The 16802-nt window shown below is 39.5% G+C and overlaps 1 protein-coding gene across 1 annotated transcript in view; it reads right to left on the reverse strand.

Annotated features, from left to right (window-relative positions):
- Positions 1-1039: 1039 nt before the first annotated feature.
- Positions 1040-16802, reverse strand: part of ROR2 (receptor tyrosine kinase like orphan receptor 2) — a 50808-nt gene continuing 35045 nt past the window's right edge. The window contains exons 4-8 of the mRNA XM_040090986.1: positions 13844-13971; positions 10137-10451; positions 8204-8449; positions 6401-6603; positions 1040-4415 (exon numbers count right to left, since the gene is read on the reverse strand). Coding sequence (XP_039946920.1) covers positions 2970-4415; positions 6401-6603; positions 8204-8449; positions 10137-10451; positions 13844-13971 — 2338 coding nt within the window. The 3' untranslated portion in view covers positions 1040-2969. The remainder of the gene's footprint in view (positions 4416-6400; positions 6604-8203; positions 8450-10136; positions 10452-13843; positions 13972-16802) is intronic.

Genomic DNA, 16802 nt, shown 5'->3' on the forward strand with positions numbered 1-16802 from the left:
GTCACACACAGTCTTCTTATGAAAATCATATAGACAGAGTAGGGTACTAGAAGCAAGAGAAAACTTTTGAAGTTATCTCAGTCTTCTCAAAAATACCTTCCCCTTTACTGGCCATCCAGACATGTATTTGCTGCTAGAAAAGCTGTTTGGCCCTCAAGAAAAATGCCAGCTTTCCTAGACCTGCCAGGAAGAAATAGCTCTGCAAGCCCAAGTGCGCAGTATTATGCTGGTTTTGTTTGTTCCCAGCCCCAACCCTTCCCTCACTTATTGCCACCTTTTGTCCCATCCACTTACCTCCTCATCCCTTCCCTGATCTCCCTTGGCCTTGCTTCCAAGTCTTGGGGAGGAAAGGCAGACTCTGACACCAGCTGGGACTGTGCCGCAGATATCACAGGCAAGAGTAGTCTGGGGAACTGCAGAACAGGAAGTTACTGCCAATCCATCAGTTAGAGTAGCCACTGACGTGCTGGGAGTTGTTCATGTGCAGAGGTGCTCACCTGAAGTGCAGAGGAAGTGTTTGCATGCCGTCATGGCTCTGATCTTGGCAGCTCAGATGGACCCACCCACATCAACAGAGGGGGAACACCCCTCCCTAGTACTCTGTGTATTATCTAGGACATTATGTATTGCTCCTTGACCATCACTTTGAGAGCACATCCACATTAAGTGGGGATGGGGAAATCAGTATAGAAATCTGACAGTTTTTTCCATCTGTAGTGAACTTACAAGGCTTAAATAATAGAATTAGGAGTTTCCCAAACTGTATTCAAAACATACAAAGTCATAATGCTCTTTGACTACTAGAAACAGGCTGAACTTCAGACAGCGCTGTACAGAAGCTTCTACTGACTGCCATTCATCTGCTTACTTATCTTTTCTCTCAGTGACAAATCCGTGGTGTAAATGGACCATTTGCTCTCCACTTAGTCTGAAGTAATTTAGCAAAGGAACAAAGTAAGACAATGTAGTTGATTAATCAAGTTCATTTATCTGAGATAAGGAAACCTAGAAAAACCAAAGAACTTCACGTAAATAGATTTCACCTTTTTTTCTTTTTTATTTATCCTTTATTTAGTAAAAGCACCCAAAGCTGCATTATATTAACACAAGTAATAAAGCTTTCATATTTTATTCCTACCCAGTGCCTTTCCAAGTCCAGGTGAAATGCCAGAAATAAGTAATGCTGCCATATCTTGAACAGAGGGTGTAGATCACAATGATACATGACTTACAAGTGAATCCCAATGTAATAAAATAAAAAGTTGTAGTGAAAGTGTGAAACCTGTAAGTTAAGCAATTGAGGCAATTTCTATTTCCACGAAGTACCGTAACAAAACAGTGGCTGTAGGATAACATACTTCATCATACTTTTTGCATTACTTTATTGAATACTCCATGTTGGATGTAGAACTTACAGCTATAGTGTGTGTTGGCTACAATGCTACAATGAGAATGTGTACAGCTTGTATTACAGAAAGGGGTCATGAAATGTATGGACCTGTCTGCATGTTTAACAAAATGAAACAGCAATACCATAAAACTGCACTACATGTGAATATTGTAAACGGTTAAGTTATAAAGTCATTCATTCAAAAATCAAAATATTTCAATGAAAAAAGTATATAAAATGTAGTAAAACATAAATTATATTTAAATGTCTGTACATGATTCATCCTGCAAACAGAAGCACAAAAACAGCACCTTGTACATTACTGCTTATTTTGGTCTTCTAAAGTTCAAAGATAATTTTTACTAAAAAGTTGGGAAAAAAAACATGGTTTCACATGCAATCCAGCAGTAACTGTGGTAAATCAAGTAAGTCTATAAACCCTGCACAAAACCCAACACTTTTACAATGTAGGAACACACATGTGGAGCCCTTTTCTATACTTGATAACCAATTAAAATTGGATTTATTAAGTTAGTGCACACCTATAATATCCCCTACAATATCCCCATTTTTGGTTAACAGTGTATTAAGGCTGTTTGCTGTTGCAAATACACAGCAGAGAAGGAAAACTTTCATCCACAAATGCAGTCAGATGATCTCATTTGGAAGCCTCTGTCAGTCATTCACCCAATGTGATGAAAGAAAACCATCCTTTCTCCTTTCATGTTACCCCACAAGCTGTTGTGGGTACTCTAGCTCTATGTGAGTTCAAAATTTATTTGGATAAATTCACGGTAGAAAATTCCATCAAGGGCTATTTAACAGAAAAAAAATCCACTTCTGTCTTGGGAACACCCTAAGCCACAAATTGCTGGAGGCTGGGGCAATACCCTGGGAAATTCCTGTGAGGGAAATTGTCCTTGCAGTCTATCCCTCGGCAGGTATTATCAATGGTCTTTCAAGACATGCTACTGGGCTGGACAGACCTGTGGTCTTACTCAGCACAGTCAATTTTATGTTCAGTCCCCCCTTTTCTTGTTATTGTAATACAAACACAGATCATTATTCTCAACTTCATTTTTCAGACTCAAAAAGCAAACAATCTTGTGTCCATTACATCGAAGAGATAAATACTACAAACTAAGCTGTCCATCACGTCCAGGGCACTTCTCTTATGCTTAGAGCAATTCTGCAATCATAGCTGGATTCTTTTCTGTGTTATTGTTTTAGGCATAATTCACTAATGTTACACTCATATATCATGATACACATGACGTGCAATGCTACTCTGCAATATGTTGCACAGCAACAGTACATATTTGAAAAGCAGCTTCTCTCAAGAACTATAGGACAGTAAAAACGATTAAACCCAGCAAGTCTATACCACCATATTTGAAAAATCTGCTGGTGGCAATGGTCATTAAACCTGGTATGTCATTACTGCTGCACTTTTACAGGGATCGGGTTTTTTTCAGATTTGTTTCTTTGAATCAGATCAAAATCACTCTATTAAGCCAAAGAATCTACTGTCTCCATGTTTGGAAGCAATGTGGACTTCTTAGCAATGAGGCCAAATTCCTCAGGCTTCTGACTGAATTTCTGCTTCATCCATTTGAAGTGTGTCATTATCACCCAGCAATTCTGTTTCAGGCACAGAGCCCTCCTCTTCCTCCTCCTCCTCCTGTACAGGGTTCTGGGCAATATCTTCTGTTCCATTGTGTGTGTCATCCGTGCCTTCTGACAGCAGAGCAGCCCTGTCGGCCACGGATGCATTGGAAGGTGCTGTTGTTACATAGCCTGTGCTGGTAGATCCACTCCCACTGTGGTGGGAGCCTGGCTTGGGAATGATCTGGGGAGGTATTTGCTGAGGAGCCATTTGCATTGGAATTTGGACGGGATAAAAATTGGGCAAGTAAGCACCATAGGCAGGCATTGGCTGGTAACCATTGACTGGAATGTAGAGCTGAGGAGGTGGGACCATTGGTCTCATCTGGCCTTTCATTTGTATGAACTGAGGTTGAGGGAAGGCTGGAGTTTTCTGCTTTGGTCCAATGTATCTAGCATTGCTGACATTGCTAACAGGGCTTGTGCTGAGAGAACTTGTTTGTGTGGTGTTGCTTGCCCCAGAAGTTTGCGCTGAGCTGTTGTAATTAGAAAGGTTCCCCCACGTTCTTAGTCTGTTATGTATATCTTTAAATCTTGGTCTTCTGTTGGGAAACTCATTCCAACACTCCAACATCAAAGTATATATCCATGTGGGGCAGTCATCGGGACATGGCAAAACTTGTCGGTTCCTGATCATCTCAATGACATCCTGGTTGGAATAACCACAGTAAGGCTGCAGGCCATAGCTGAAAACTTCCCACAACACAACTCCATATGACCATATATCTGAATCAACAGAAAACTTGCCGTACATGATAGCCTCAGGGGACATCCACCGGATAGGAAGAAGAGAATTTCCCATCAGTTTGTAGTAATCAGCAGCATAAACTTCCCTGAAAAGGCCCAAATCAGATATTTTCACATTCAGTTTATCGAACACCAGTATATTTCTAGTGGCCAAGTCCTTGTGGACAAGATGGTGGCTAGAAAGATATTCCATTCCTGCAGCTATCTGAGTCACAATATGAAAAAAGTCTGCTGGTTCCAGAGTGGATTTCACTGTCTTGTCATCGTCAGTGCTGCCAACATCTGAGTGGGGAGATCTCATCACCAAGAACTCATGGAGATCACTGTGGGAACAATAACTAAATATCATACTTATAGGTTGTTCCTTTGTCACTATTCCCAGCAAACAAACTATGTTTGGATGCTGTAATCGTGATCTCATCATTGCCTCATGTTTAAATTCTTCCCGAAGTGCCAGTTCTGCTTTGTCTTTAAGTGTCTTAATGGCAACGGCTTGTGTCTGTTCACCTGGTGCTGTACCAAAGAGATGCCCCTTGTAGACTTTGCCAAACCTCTCCTCTCCTAGTTCCTCCATAAATCGCACAGTGGACAGATTAATTTCTTTAAGCTTAGCCTGAAATGAAGAAAAGATAGTCAGTAAAAAAATCACAACATTTTCTGACTACAGGATATTTTAATAAAGAAAATTTCCCAGTGGTTAGATCTCCAAATGAAAGATAAATTGGGCTGAAAGAACTTTTCTGGGTCTTGTGTATTCACATCAGTATATTGATTTCATAATTAACCTTGAAATGAGTTACACTATTATCAGAAGTATAAATTGAATTATACTGCAGAACAATGGATATAATTATTTTTTTTAAGGAGTGGCCACACTTCCTGCAAGCTAAATGGATACTGAATTCAGAGTAAATCTGGCAAGCAAGGACATCTATTAACCGCATCTGTACTTTCCCTGCAGAACAGCCCTGAGCTGTCCAGCAGACGTCTGTCAGAAAAGCAAGAAGGCTGAGGAGGTGGCAGTCTCAGAGTGAACTGACACATCCTTTCCAGCAGAAGAAGGAACAAAACCTCTCTTTTTCAGCTCTGCAATACCAGATAATGCCCTTTCTTCTCTGCTGCACTATAGGAATGGCTCCTGCCATGGTCAGCTGTGTACAGTACCCCTGCTGAGGAACATTGATACTATTAGGAACATTATCCCTGCTGAGGAACAGCTTTGATAAAGAGGGGCATGGAACTGGAGAAGAAAGGAGAAGGAATTTCTCTCTGGTACTTGAACAAAAAGGTTGCAAACCCAATAGTAGGAAATCCCCAGAGCCTTCCTCCTGCAGCTGCAAGGGAAAGCAAAAGTTTGTGATGATGATGTAATGGGTCTGTCCTGAGCAGCGTGGGATGAAGGAGGCCCTGACTGTTACACGGGGTTGTTGGTTGGAGACAGACGAACAACACAAACTCACCAAGGGTCATCAGCAAATAGTGGTTTTTATTGTTTGGAACTTCTTTTTATAGGGGGTTTGAATTTCCTGGGTTTGAATAGCTGATTGGTTGGGATCTCTGGCCAATGATGTGTCCACATTTATGGTTGCATGGGATTGGCTGAGGTCTTTGAGTTCCAACCCTCCTATAATTGCTCACCTAGGGACTTGTTTTATTTCCAGGATAGTGGAATTTGGGGGACAGCTTCAGACCAGCTGCACTGTGACACTGACCAAGTGAGGTGCAGCTGGCACAGCTTCACATACAGGGCACCACAGCATGAAGGAGCAGGGCAGGCTGGTAAGATGTTTTAGCTGGTGATTTAGGAACAACCTCTGATTTTAGTGTCCAACAGCCTGTAGACTGGGCTGGAAAAATTCCTTTAAATATTCAGATTAACACACAAAATCATCACAATTAATTACAATTGGTAATACTCATCAAATACTCTACAGTTTCCTGAACAGATGTTGCCAACTTCTAAAGTAAGCATTTTTTTAGAGCTTGCATCTTGTAAATGCTGTGATTAAAAATTCAGTGTTAGCTCTGAACAGGATTTTAGTGCAGAGATCAGTTAGTAGACCCAGAAAATCCTGTGAAGGAGCTGACATATGTAGACATGAGTTCAAAGCCATTTTCCTTCCAACACCCTTCGTGATAAACAGCCTTGGAAACATGTTGCATGCCATCTCAGCTCTCAACTCACTTGTGGATCAGAACACCAGAGGTCTTGAGCTGAAGGATTAGAACAAGAAACCCCACCCTGCATCATGCTTTAAACAGGCAAACAGGCCACATCATCACCAGGAGCAAAAATGAGCAGGCTGAAGACTTGGATCAGAAATAGCCACTTTTCCAGTAATTCAGACAACAGGCAGAATTGCAACTGATGCATAAGAACAAATGCCATTAAATACTGTGTACTGAAGGCTGTTGTCCCAGGTCAGGATTTCTAGACACACCTGTGCAAGACCTGGTTTTCCCTAAAGCAGATGGCCTGGACAGTATGAAAATTAGGTCCCCAACCACATGGCTCAATCTGAAATCAGACAGCCTGAGATGCTGAAAATCATGACACTTTGAAAACACATGGACCTAAGCAAAGTGTGTAAGAAATACCTGTTTGTGTTGATTAATGAGTGGCATTTCCATGTCTTGGCTGGGAGATGCCATCAGCTGGCGGCGCTGTGGTGTAGCAGCAGATGCCTTCTGCTTGTTTCGGCACATGCAGACCAGGAAGAAAAGGCAGGCTATCACCAGAGGGATGGCTATGCTGGGAACAAGGATGTAGAGGATTCCCATTTTGCTGTTGTCACGTGGACCTGTCAAGCACAGAAATGCTCATTGCTTACAATAAGTATTTTTTAGCTATTTGATAGTAACACAAATGATTATCAATACTTTATTTTAAACCAAAAGTAAACTATATCCTGAAAACAGAAGTCAGATTACCTTCTCCCCTTTCTTTGCAATTTTCCGTTACATATTTCAAGCAGCTTGAATGGACATAGCAACTAACAGTATGAAGATAAACTAGGAGCCCCACATTTAATGTGTGGGCTGTAACAGTATGTGATTAATTTTACTTAATTTTTGAGATTTCCAGTTGAGTAAACTGCAGAACACAGACCAGGGTATCATTGCATTATCCTGTTCAGGGTACAAAATACAAGTGAGCAGTCTCTATCACAATATATAAACAGTGAACTCAATGTGACCCAGAACAACAATGCAGTCTGACCCACTTTCATAGATTCAGCCATTTCATCAAAACTTGGCCCATTCTTTACCTCTACTGGCGCTACTTCTGCCCAGAATATAGTAAGTTTCACTTCTTGTTGGTAGAGATATTATTTCTTCTGTACTTGACAGAATTGCAGAGCTTTTATGTTAGAGTGAGACAGACATGAACGAGTCATCAATACACTTAGCTCTGGAACCTTCCTAAAGTACTTTTTCACTTAACACTTAGAGACTTTAGGAAAGCCTAGTGATGTCAAAAAATGTGCTTGGGATGTTCTCTGTAACCTGTGGTTTTGCTATTTGTGGCAACTGCTTTCACCACAACCACATCCCAGTGTTATCTTTACCCTATGGTACATGCAATGTAGAAATTTATTATAAATGTCAAATCATGTTACTGCAAAAAAGTGAAGTAACTGAAAAATTTCATATTAGTTCTGAGAAGTTTCAGAGATCCACATAATCCACTTCTACGGCTTCCAAAACATATCTGTATCTTGCTTCAGGAAACAAGTTTTTCTTCCTAATGAAGCACAGTATTAACTGTCATATCCAAAGACAATGTCATAGCCAAAGACCATTACCAATGTGTGAAGTCTGTACCAATACTGGAAAAATGAGCAGAACAGTACTAATCTGTGAGAGCTGTACTTTTTATTTTTGCAAACAATTGTGCTGTACAGAGCCACTAGCAGCTACTGTAGGACTTTTGTGATAAGATCATCTGCTTTATGCACTTCAAACAGCTCATTTCTGCACTCGAAACTGTTTCTTTTCAAGCAGGCATGGTACTGTATCTCCCTCTAAAGGATTTGAAAATCCTTGCTGCCTACATGACGGCATACAGAGCAAGAGAATATACCCTTGAGCAGCATGAGCAAACCAAACACATACTGGTGATTTGCACGTGCAATCTATCATTTGACAGGTCAAAATACAAACTGCAGCATCACCATTAATTATAACCTCACACAAAGCCTCCAGCATATAATAAAAAAAATGTTACAATATCTCACAAAATCTAATCTCCAGAAAACATTCAAGAGTTACAATACAAAATAAAGTAACATTTAAAAGTATAACCCTCCTAAATTAATTGTACTTGTAATAACCAGGAATATTCAAAATTACAAAGGATTCAGAACAGTAGTAGGAGAAAAAAAGAAAGAGAATACATACTACAAGAAGGTATGTCACACAGTTCCATGCGTACGTTTTTATTCTTCGTAAAACACCAGGGGCCATCCATTTGACCTCCAGGATTTCGACAGTACGCATGTCCTCCACCTAGCTCTGGAAACTGTGTGCTTGTCAGATCGTGGTTGTGGGGACTCTGTGAGTCCCAGAGCTGGCAAGTGTGGCCAGACTTGGTAACACTGACAGTCCCTCTGTAGTCAGCTCCAGAGCCGTTGTAGCACTGATGATCTAAAACACAGGGTTTGGGAAAACATTAGAAAAATCAAAACAATCAAGGGACACCAAGACCAAAACAGCTGAGTCCACAGAACATGTTTGCAAACAAGTACTTAAATTTAGGTACCTCAAGATTTAATGAAAGCTGTTCACTTTGAAATTTCAATTTTCTGTTTATCTCTACTTTTACACTCAGTTATTTCTGGATTCTGTCTCAGCTCTATGGTACACACATGAGTATTCACAACTCTGAATTCAAATTGAGACCAAGAAGCATGGATGGACTTTAGACACAGAACATGATAAGTTTAAGTAAATCAGAGATGAGAGTTTCCCTTCAGGAAAAGTCCTCAGATGTCAAAACCGGAAACTTTTATTTCTCATAATCTTCCCATCTTCTTCACACTGCTTGCTATAGAAGTCAGTGCTGTATTTTCTAATGCCTCATGCCCCTTCTTCCTTATTTTCATCTTTACAAAGAAAGGATTCAGGATCTTCTCTTCAGAAGCATCATTTTCTTATCTGCTGGTTCCAGATCTTCATTCTTTGTTTTGCTGCTATCCCCTCTTCATACTTTTTGAGTGCTTGTCTTTTATATGCACCATCTGAGCTGAATCATGCATTTTCCTCCCTGTTTGCCACATTACCGTCTCCATTTTTCTGTTCTTCCCTCTGCAGCTCTCTCAAGCCCCACAAATACTCCATCAATAATCCAGCTCTCTCAAGCCCCACAAATACTCCATCAGGGGCAGCACCACTGGCTCTGAGGATCATGGACAACTTTTGTCAGACTTTTTATTGATTTTGTTCTCATGCTTTTTGCTTGGTATATCTTCCCTCTCTGATTTGCCTCTGCCATTGTACTGTCAGTTACTTCTGCTTCTCAACTACACTACATTATTTACATAAAAGCACAGAGATAGTCTTTCATATCCACCATTATGCCATTGTTCCTTCTCCTAATTGTGGATTCAGACAACAGATAGTCAGAATAATCTCATCATACTTTGAACTTTAAACATCTTTGGTCTCTTCGAGTTTTCTTATTGAACAATGTAGGAAGTTGTGATTAATTGCTGTGAAATGGAGTAGTCAGAAAGACTGACTGCTTATAATTAGTGACAACAGAACAGACCTTCTACTTCTGGATGCAAATGAAAATTCATGGAAGCAAGATCAATATTTTCACCCATCCTATGTGGGTAAAGAAAGACAACTGCACTCCATGTTCAATTTACAGGATTAATATTCTTGTGGGTTTCCATATAGAAAGAATGAACACTAGGTGGTTAGTTTCCTGACAGATTTTCCAGTGAAGCTTCAACAAGCTATATGGAGTTTATTAATAGGTAAACAAAACTATCAAACATGTGCATGGGTAGGCTCATCCAAAAAGGCAAGGACTGAGCCACAGGTCAAAGCAACACTCTGCAAATCTGCACCAAATCAGCCATGCAAACACAAAGTGTTACAGCCCAGGGTGGTTGATATAACACATTCTGGTACAAGCAGCATCCTTGCTATGCCTTCCATCCTAACTATACCTTACAACAGTGCAAGATGTCAGTATTAACAAGATAAAAACGAGTAGCTCAGCACTTTCTTTACAAAAAGAAAGGCTAATAAAATATTGTCTGTCAGACTCAATCTGAGGAAGCAACAAGCTGTACTTTTTCCCAGTGATGGAACCCAGACTCACATCGGCTCAGTCTCTCCAAAGGAATCCCTATTCTTATGCAATTGGCAGCTTCCAAGGTGTCCGGTCGTGGGAGGTCCTCACACTTAGGCAACTGTAGCTGCATCAAGATGAGGGGGTTTGACCTAGCAATGTTGTACTCCTGCCTACAAAGATCATTCTCCAGAACTTCACATTCATCCCGGCACAGCTCCCGTGGTTTAGGGTTCCGAGAACGCTCGTCACACAGGGGAAACACAAAGTGGCAGAAGGAAGGTATAGCAAACTGTGAGCACTGGTCAGACAAATGCGTTGAAGTGCCAATCATGGTGAATGCAGCTGCAAAGGAACAAAAATACTGATAAGAATTGATTCACAGAATGAAAAATAACCCTTAATTTTCATGTCATTTACCTTTAACACCTTTATTCTTTCCTAGAGGGTCTGAAAGCATACTGCATAACAGGTAAATGAGGTAATTTCTGCTGTAAAGGGGAATTGAAAAATACAGGAAGAAAACCTAGCATCCCAGTGTCCCTCTGACATCTGCACAGAGCTTGTAGGCCTCAGCTCCCTGGAATTAACCCACATAATTATCATTGCTCAGACTACAGGCAATTGGCTAATTTTAACTTGAAAAGATCGAGAGCAAAGACAAGATACACCTGCCAGAATACCAGTGTTTCCAAACTTCCTAATTACATAAAATCTGAACAAGGATCACCTAAAGTCTTCCTCCCCTACAAATCTGGATAAATAAATAAATAGTTTTCAAGTCTTGTCAGGCAAAAAGAAATGTATCATTCATATTTGGGAGACATGGCTTATGACAAACATGAGAAGCCTTAGAGGCAGCAGCTCTGGGGAAAATTAATGTAATCAGTCTCAGCAGGCTGATCACATTAAGATGAATGTCATAATGAGTTAGGAAGGTAACTCTCCCTTTCAGCTCTCAGCACCTACACACTAACATTTAGCTCAAAGTTTTCCTTCACAGTGCGAAGGAAAAACAAATGTGCGTGTGCACCATGTATCTGGTGCTGAATCAACCTTTAAATGTAGGAACATTCACTCCTCCAGTAAAGCATCATTTGTGAATGAGAGCTGATAGACTGCATGTTCCACCAACTTACACTGTAAAAAGAGAGGAAATATCAGTCAGTCTATTTACAACCTACAAATAAGTTCTTTCTTTCTTGACCCGCTATCTCCTTTCAGTCATCTATTTCCTGTGGATATATCATACCACAGAGTCTCTTCCTGAACACCAAACATGCAACAAGCAGCTACAAATCTAGCCTTTTAGATTGTTTACACCTTTGTTTATTTTAATTCAGGAATATAACTATTAATCAGTCATTTGGGAACACTGCATGCAAGCAGACCATCAGGCCTCAAAAGATAGTTATAACATATGCTTGTCCCAAAGACTAAAAAGGAAAAAATAAAACTGAAAGACTGAAGCAGTCATTGTCGGTTGTTTGAAGCTCCACACTAAGTTTTATGAAGGCACTGCATTACAGAATTTGCACCATCATGAGAGATTAGTGCACAATTTACAATTATATCTTTATTTTGATGGAAGGTGCAAAAGACAGCATCTGTGTGTATAGCATCTAAGGGGCTTATATTTTACTTATTAAACAGATGTTAAACAGCACAGCAGAGACCTTGCTAGCCAAACACATATACACAGGTCTGGCATCAGGTCTGTGCACTATATTCGTTGTTGGCCTTCCAGTCTTCCACGCCACATCTAAAGCTTTTCTCCAGAAATGTCATTAATCTTTTTAACTGAAAGTTGCTGTTGTCACCCAACCATAGCCAGGACGAAACAGTACAAGGCATCATGGGGACAAAGAATATGTATTTCTCACAAGAGTACAGCAGGGAAAAGAAAATCCAGAATGAAAATTTCCCACAGATGTAGCCTTGCTAAATGCTCCTCTTGTTGGACAGTAGGTGTCCTCACTTCCCATGCATATCAGAACACATACTTGAAATCAAAAATTGCATTAAGAGGTACAGGCAAAACTATCAGCAAAATCTCAGAAGCAATTATTCAGGTGGTTTTTTCCCTTTGCCTAACAAGTTACTGAACTTTCAGAAATACCCTCGCATTTGGGTATAGAATACCCAGTCTTACAATATGTACTTTACATATACTGTGACTTAAAAGAACCAATAATGCTATGAAATTCTCAGGGTACTTTTTCATAAGATGTTTGGTATGACCTTCCTGACTTTCATAGTCTGAAAATGCTATATTATTAACAGCCATTACTGCCTAGCTAGGCACTGGGCAACTCTATATGGTGGTTCTCAGTGTCTTCCTGAGAGAGAATATTTCCATCAGGAACTCTCCCCAACTGCAGAACAGAGAGTTCCAGCACCCTAGTCCTAGATTGGAAATCTAACCGATAATGAGTAATATTAGGAAACCAGCAGCCAGGTCATCACTGCCCATGTTTCATATCCTAGAAACAAGTACAACTCAATCAATAAACATTTTCTGGATATCACAGGATTTTTGGTGTTGGGTTTGATTTTGGTTTCTGAAAAGAACATTATAAACCTAATTCACAGAATTACAGGTTTAATGATTTAATATAGTTGATTCATTTATATATTGCTGAAAACATCCAAACACAACTGAGATTATGCAGCTAGCAAAAAAAAAAAAAAAAAAAAAAAAAAAAAAAAAAAAAAAGTATCAGTATGTATTAATTAATTACATAATGTTTAAAGAGGCTGGAATTACAATGCAGTACAGGAGAAGGGTGGGAGGAGAATGTGGTGTAATAGCATAAGGAAAGGTCATCACCTGGATTTTGCCAGTCCCAGAGTCTGGTTACCATTTCAAAAACAGGAAAAAAATTTGACCTGGATTTCTGGCTTAACAATGAGTCTTTAAGGTAGTATCTTTAGGGAGTAAGAGCTGACAAGTGAAGTTGAGGCCTTTTTGGCAACTAGTTATGCTGAATTTGGAGGAGAGTCCATTAGTGAGCAGTGTCTGGCCAGATGTAAATCAGCTCCTGCTGGACTGAGTTAATATGCTATATATTATGACAAACAGTTTGCTCTATTCCACAGATACATTTGCTTGCTCTACTTTGTGTATATCAGAGTCACAGCTGCTAAAATCAGCTAACTGAGATCCAGTGAAGAAAACCCATCTTGATATACAGCCTATTAAAAGTTTTGGATGCATGTTTGCGACTCTGTACAAAAACTACATTCAGAGAAAGATGCAGAGCACAGGAAGGTCAACTCTGGTTTTACATAAATCAATGTGAAATCCACAATCTGCCAGAATAACACAAAAAGGAAAGAAGCCCAAGGGAAAGGCCACCACACAGTTTTTTAAGAAAATAAAAGATCAGTATTTTTCATTATATCACAAATCCGTTTAAAAAAATCAAAATCTTTTTTTTTAATCCATCATGCAAAAAGCTTCAGTATAAACTAGACGCTGTTAAAAATCCAGTACTCTTGACATTTTACTTAAGGACATGGAAGAAACTTCACACATTACCACTGATACCCATCTTCCTTGCTCCAAATTTTACTAACTGCTCAAGTAAGAAACAGGATCACCTCCTCTAAACCTTAACATAAAGATGTCTTTTTCACTGGCTGACAAAACTAAAGTATGACAGCACTGTTTTTACCTGAATTTGATACTTTTGTGAATGTTTCTTTCTCCCTGCTAAAGAGATGTGTAAGCTTACCAGTAATTCGGTTTTCAATTTCCCCTTGCATCTGGAGGGAGTCCACATAAATGGTTCTGTTTCCAATGATTCGTGCACACGCAATTCCCCTGTATGGCTGACAGAACCCATCTTCATGGTAATCTTCTCTGCAAAAGACATGTTAGGATTTTATATGCAGATGCCTCTCTGCTGCCAATGGAATTTTACAAAACATATTATAAAAGTTGAAAAATTCAAAGTACTGTAAATCTGAAATTGTTCCATTCCCAAGGTGCAGCGTTTTCCTCTAATTATCTCTTACCTCAGAAGTATTAATGAGGGACCCTGTAAATAGCTCATTACAGAAAGAAGACAACAAAACCCAACATTAACTGTAAAATAACAAACTAATAATAATGGAATTTGACAGATGAATCTGTTAAAAAGCCTTTAGACTGAGACAACAACATAGATCTAGTTACATGATCCCATGCATTTTTGGCATCCAGCTGTACCCCATAAAATTAGGCAGTTTGTTCTCTTCTCCCACTTCTCTCTCCTGCTCTTCATTTCCTGTCGTGGATAGCAGAAGATATTTTGCCAAGCTTGAATTAAAACATGGAATAAGAGTAATCACGGCTATAACCTCTTTTCCTCTCCTCTCTAGTGAAAGTCAGTGCCAAATTTCTCTTTCAGCATATGTTTCAATACAGTTTTCAATTCAATGAAGCTTTGGGCCTTTCACTCCCTTACATCAACATAAATATTTTGGCACAAAAGCCCTAGCCTAAAGGCTCAATGGTTCAACACTTCATCCCCAAAGCCCCTGTAAATAATACAGAACTGATCTGCAGATCATAACTGTCAGAGCACTGAAAAGGGACTTCAGAATGAGAGCACTCTCAGAGTAAATATCCAGTATGCCACATGTTTCCTCCAGCATGGCACTGTCTCTGTGCTAGGATTCACTAACCTGATGGATTCACATCACGCCATTTACTGCATGATGGACCAAAAATAAGTAGAAATGTAACCTAGAAGAATATGTCTCTAGGACACCTGAAAACTTAATTAGCTTTTGTAATTAAACGGTGCATAAGTCTGAGATAACTCCCCAATACCAGCAACATTTGAAGTATTACTTAATGCCCCTCTGCACTTCATACTTTTTTGTCTTTGGATAACACCTGTTTTGGTCACCCACGTTCCCAATTCTCTTACAAATCCCACCACCCTTCCTTCGGGTGAGCAGGACAAAACTGTCAGTGACTATGTGTAAAATTTCACTATTTTAGCTGGGAGAAATCAGCTGCCTGACAACCGCAAGCCAACATTACCTGTGCCTACTGCAGCCCCATACACATATACCTCACTCTTACTTAGGAATCTTCTAATTTTTCATTTGCTGTATCTCCCTGATAAAGCTCATTTCAGGGAAGTTACCAATATTTCTTACTCATTGGCAGTGGAAGGTTGGGCAGGACTGTCTGCAGAGGCAGCCAAAAGGTGGAATCACCAATCACTACCTGAGCTGCATCTCTTCTTTGCCTCCCAAAAAGACAATGACTGAACAGGACTCATGGTAAGTCATAGATATAAAGCATATCATGCAACTATTACCCAGGTATGGCCTTTACTTCCCATCACAGTATTACCGTTAAATATTCATAAAGCAACATTTTGTCTACAAACTCGGAAACAAGTTCTCCTTCCTCAAAGATATGTAAGTTTTTGATTAGGCTGGATGAAGTAAAGGAGGAGCCATAGGATCAACTACTACCTTCAGCGACATTCTTCCATTCTTACAACAAAACCTGTAATTTTGCAACAACTGCATCATGCCTGAAGGGCCAAAAATATCAAAGCATTTTGTCTGTGCCTGTTTTATGATCCTTGACCACTTCAGTAGGAAGTTAGCAACTCCCAAAAGAAGCTGAATGAATATGAAACCTCTATTTGACCTCCTTCTTAGGAGTAAATTCATACTCCTATCCTGCTGAATGAAGTCTGCAATGTATCTCACTGGAACAGTACCTCACACTTCAGGTCTCAGTTCAGGGTTCTCTTGCCAGTAATAAAAAGGAAAAAACAAAACAAAACAAAACAAACAAACAAACAAAAGGCGCACTCCAAACAGCATGGGCTTGGTGACAAAACCAGTGTGATCTCTTACTTAGCTCCGTTTATTTATTTCTGTCAAGAACTTTTAAACACAGCTTAGATACTATAAAAAAAACATATATATATATATAAAAATAAAACAGATACTATAAATAATTTTTTTTTAATAAAATAGAATCATGCACATGTTAAGCATTGCAACTTTGCTGGAAGGCTGAATCAAAGACAGCGCACCTGGAAACTGGATTTCCTCAGCACTCAGTTAGAATGGAGGTGAGGTATTCTCTTACTAAATGAACTCTCCTCCCAACCACTTTTCATATGCTTGACCAGAGTTTGGATTTAAAAAAAAAAAATAAATTTGTAAAGAATATGACTAAACATACTTTCTGTTCCTAAAACCCCCATCTCCATAGCCCAGGATCAATGTCATCAGTTTACCAGACCCACAAGGTGAGCTTCTGCTATAACAATTCAGTTAAGAACTAGGCTTTCTAATCAAAAGCAAAAGCAGAAGAACCTACTACCTCAGTCACACATAAATTAAACCATAATATTGATACTATTTTTAAGTACAACATGGAATTTGTACCAGGTGTGTGAACATCTTGACGAACCAAGTGCTGATAAGCATTTACAAGTTCCTTATCACACATGCACTGCAACACCTTATAAAACACAGCCTGTCTTCAGGTTTGTGGGCAGAAGTCCATATGAAATAGAGAATTAACCAAGCAAACAGTGTAGAAGAAAGATGTGCTACTCCTCCCAATGTTAGAAATCATAACTTCCAGGAACATTTAGGTCTGTAAAGGAAGAACTGGAAGAACCAGGTGCCTCTGATGAGTAATAAAACCTAGCATGATGAATAGAAAAC

This window comes from Hirundo rustica, chromosome Z (assembly GCF_015227805.2).
Source record: "Hirundo rustica isolate bHirRus1 chromosome Z, bHirRus1.pri.v3, whole genome shotgun sequence".
NCBI classification, from domain to species: domain Eukaryota; kingdom Metazoa; phylum Chordata; class Aves; order Passeriformes; family Hirundinidae; genus Hirundo; species Hirundo rustica.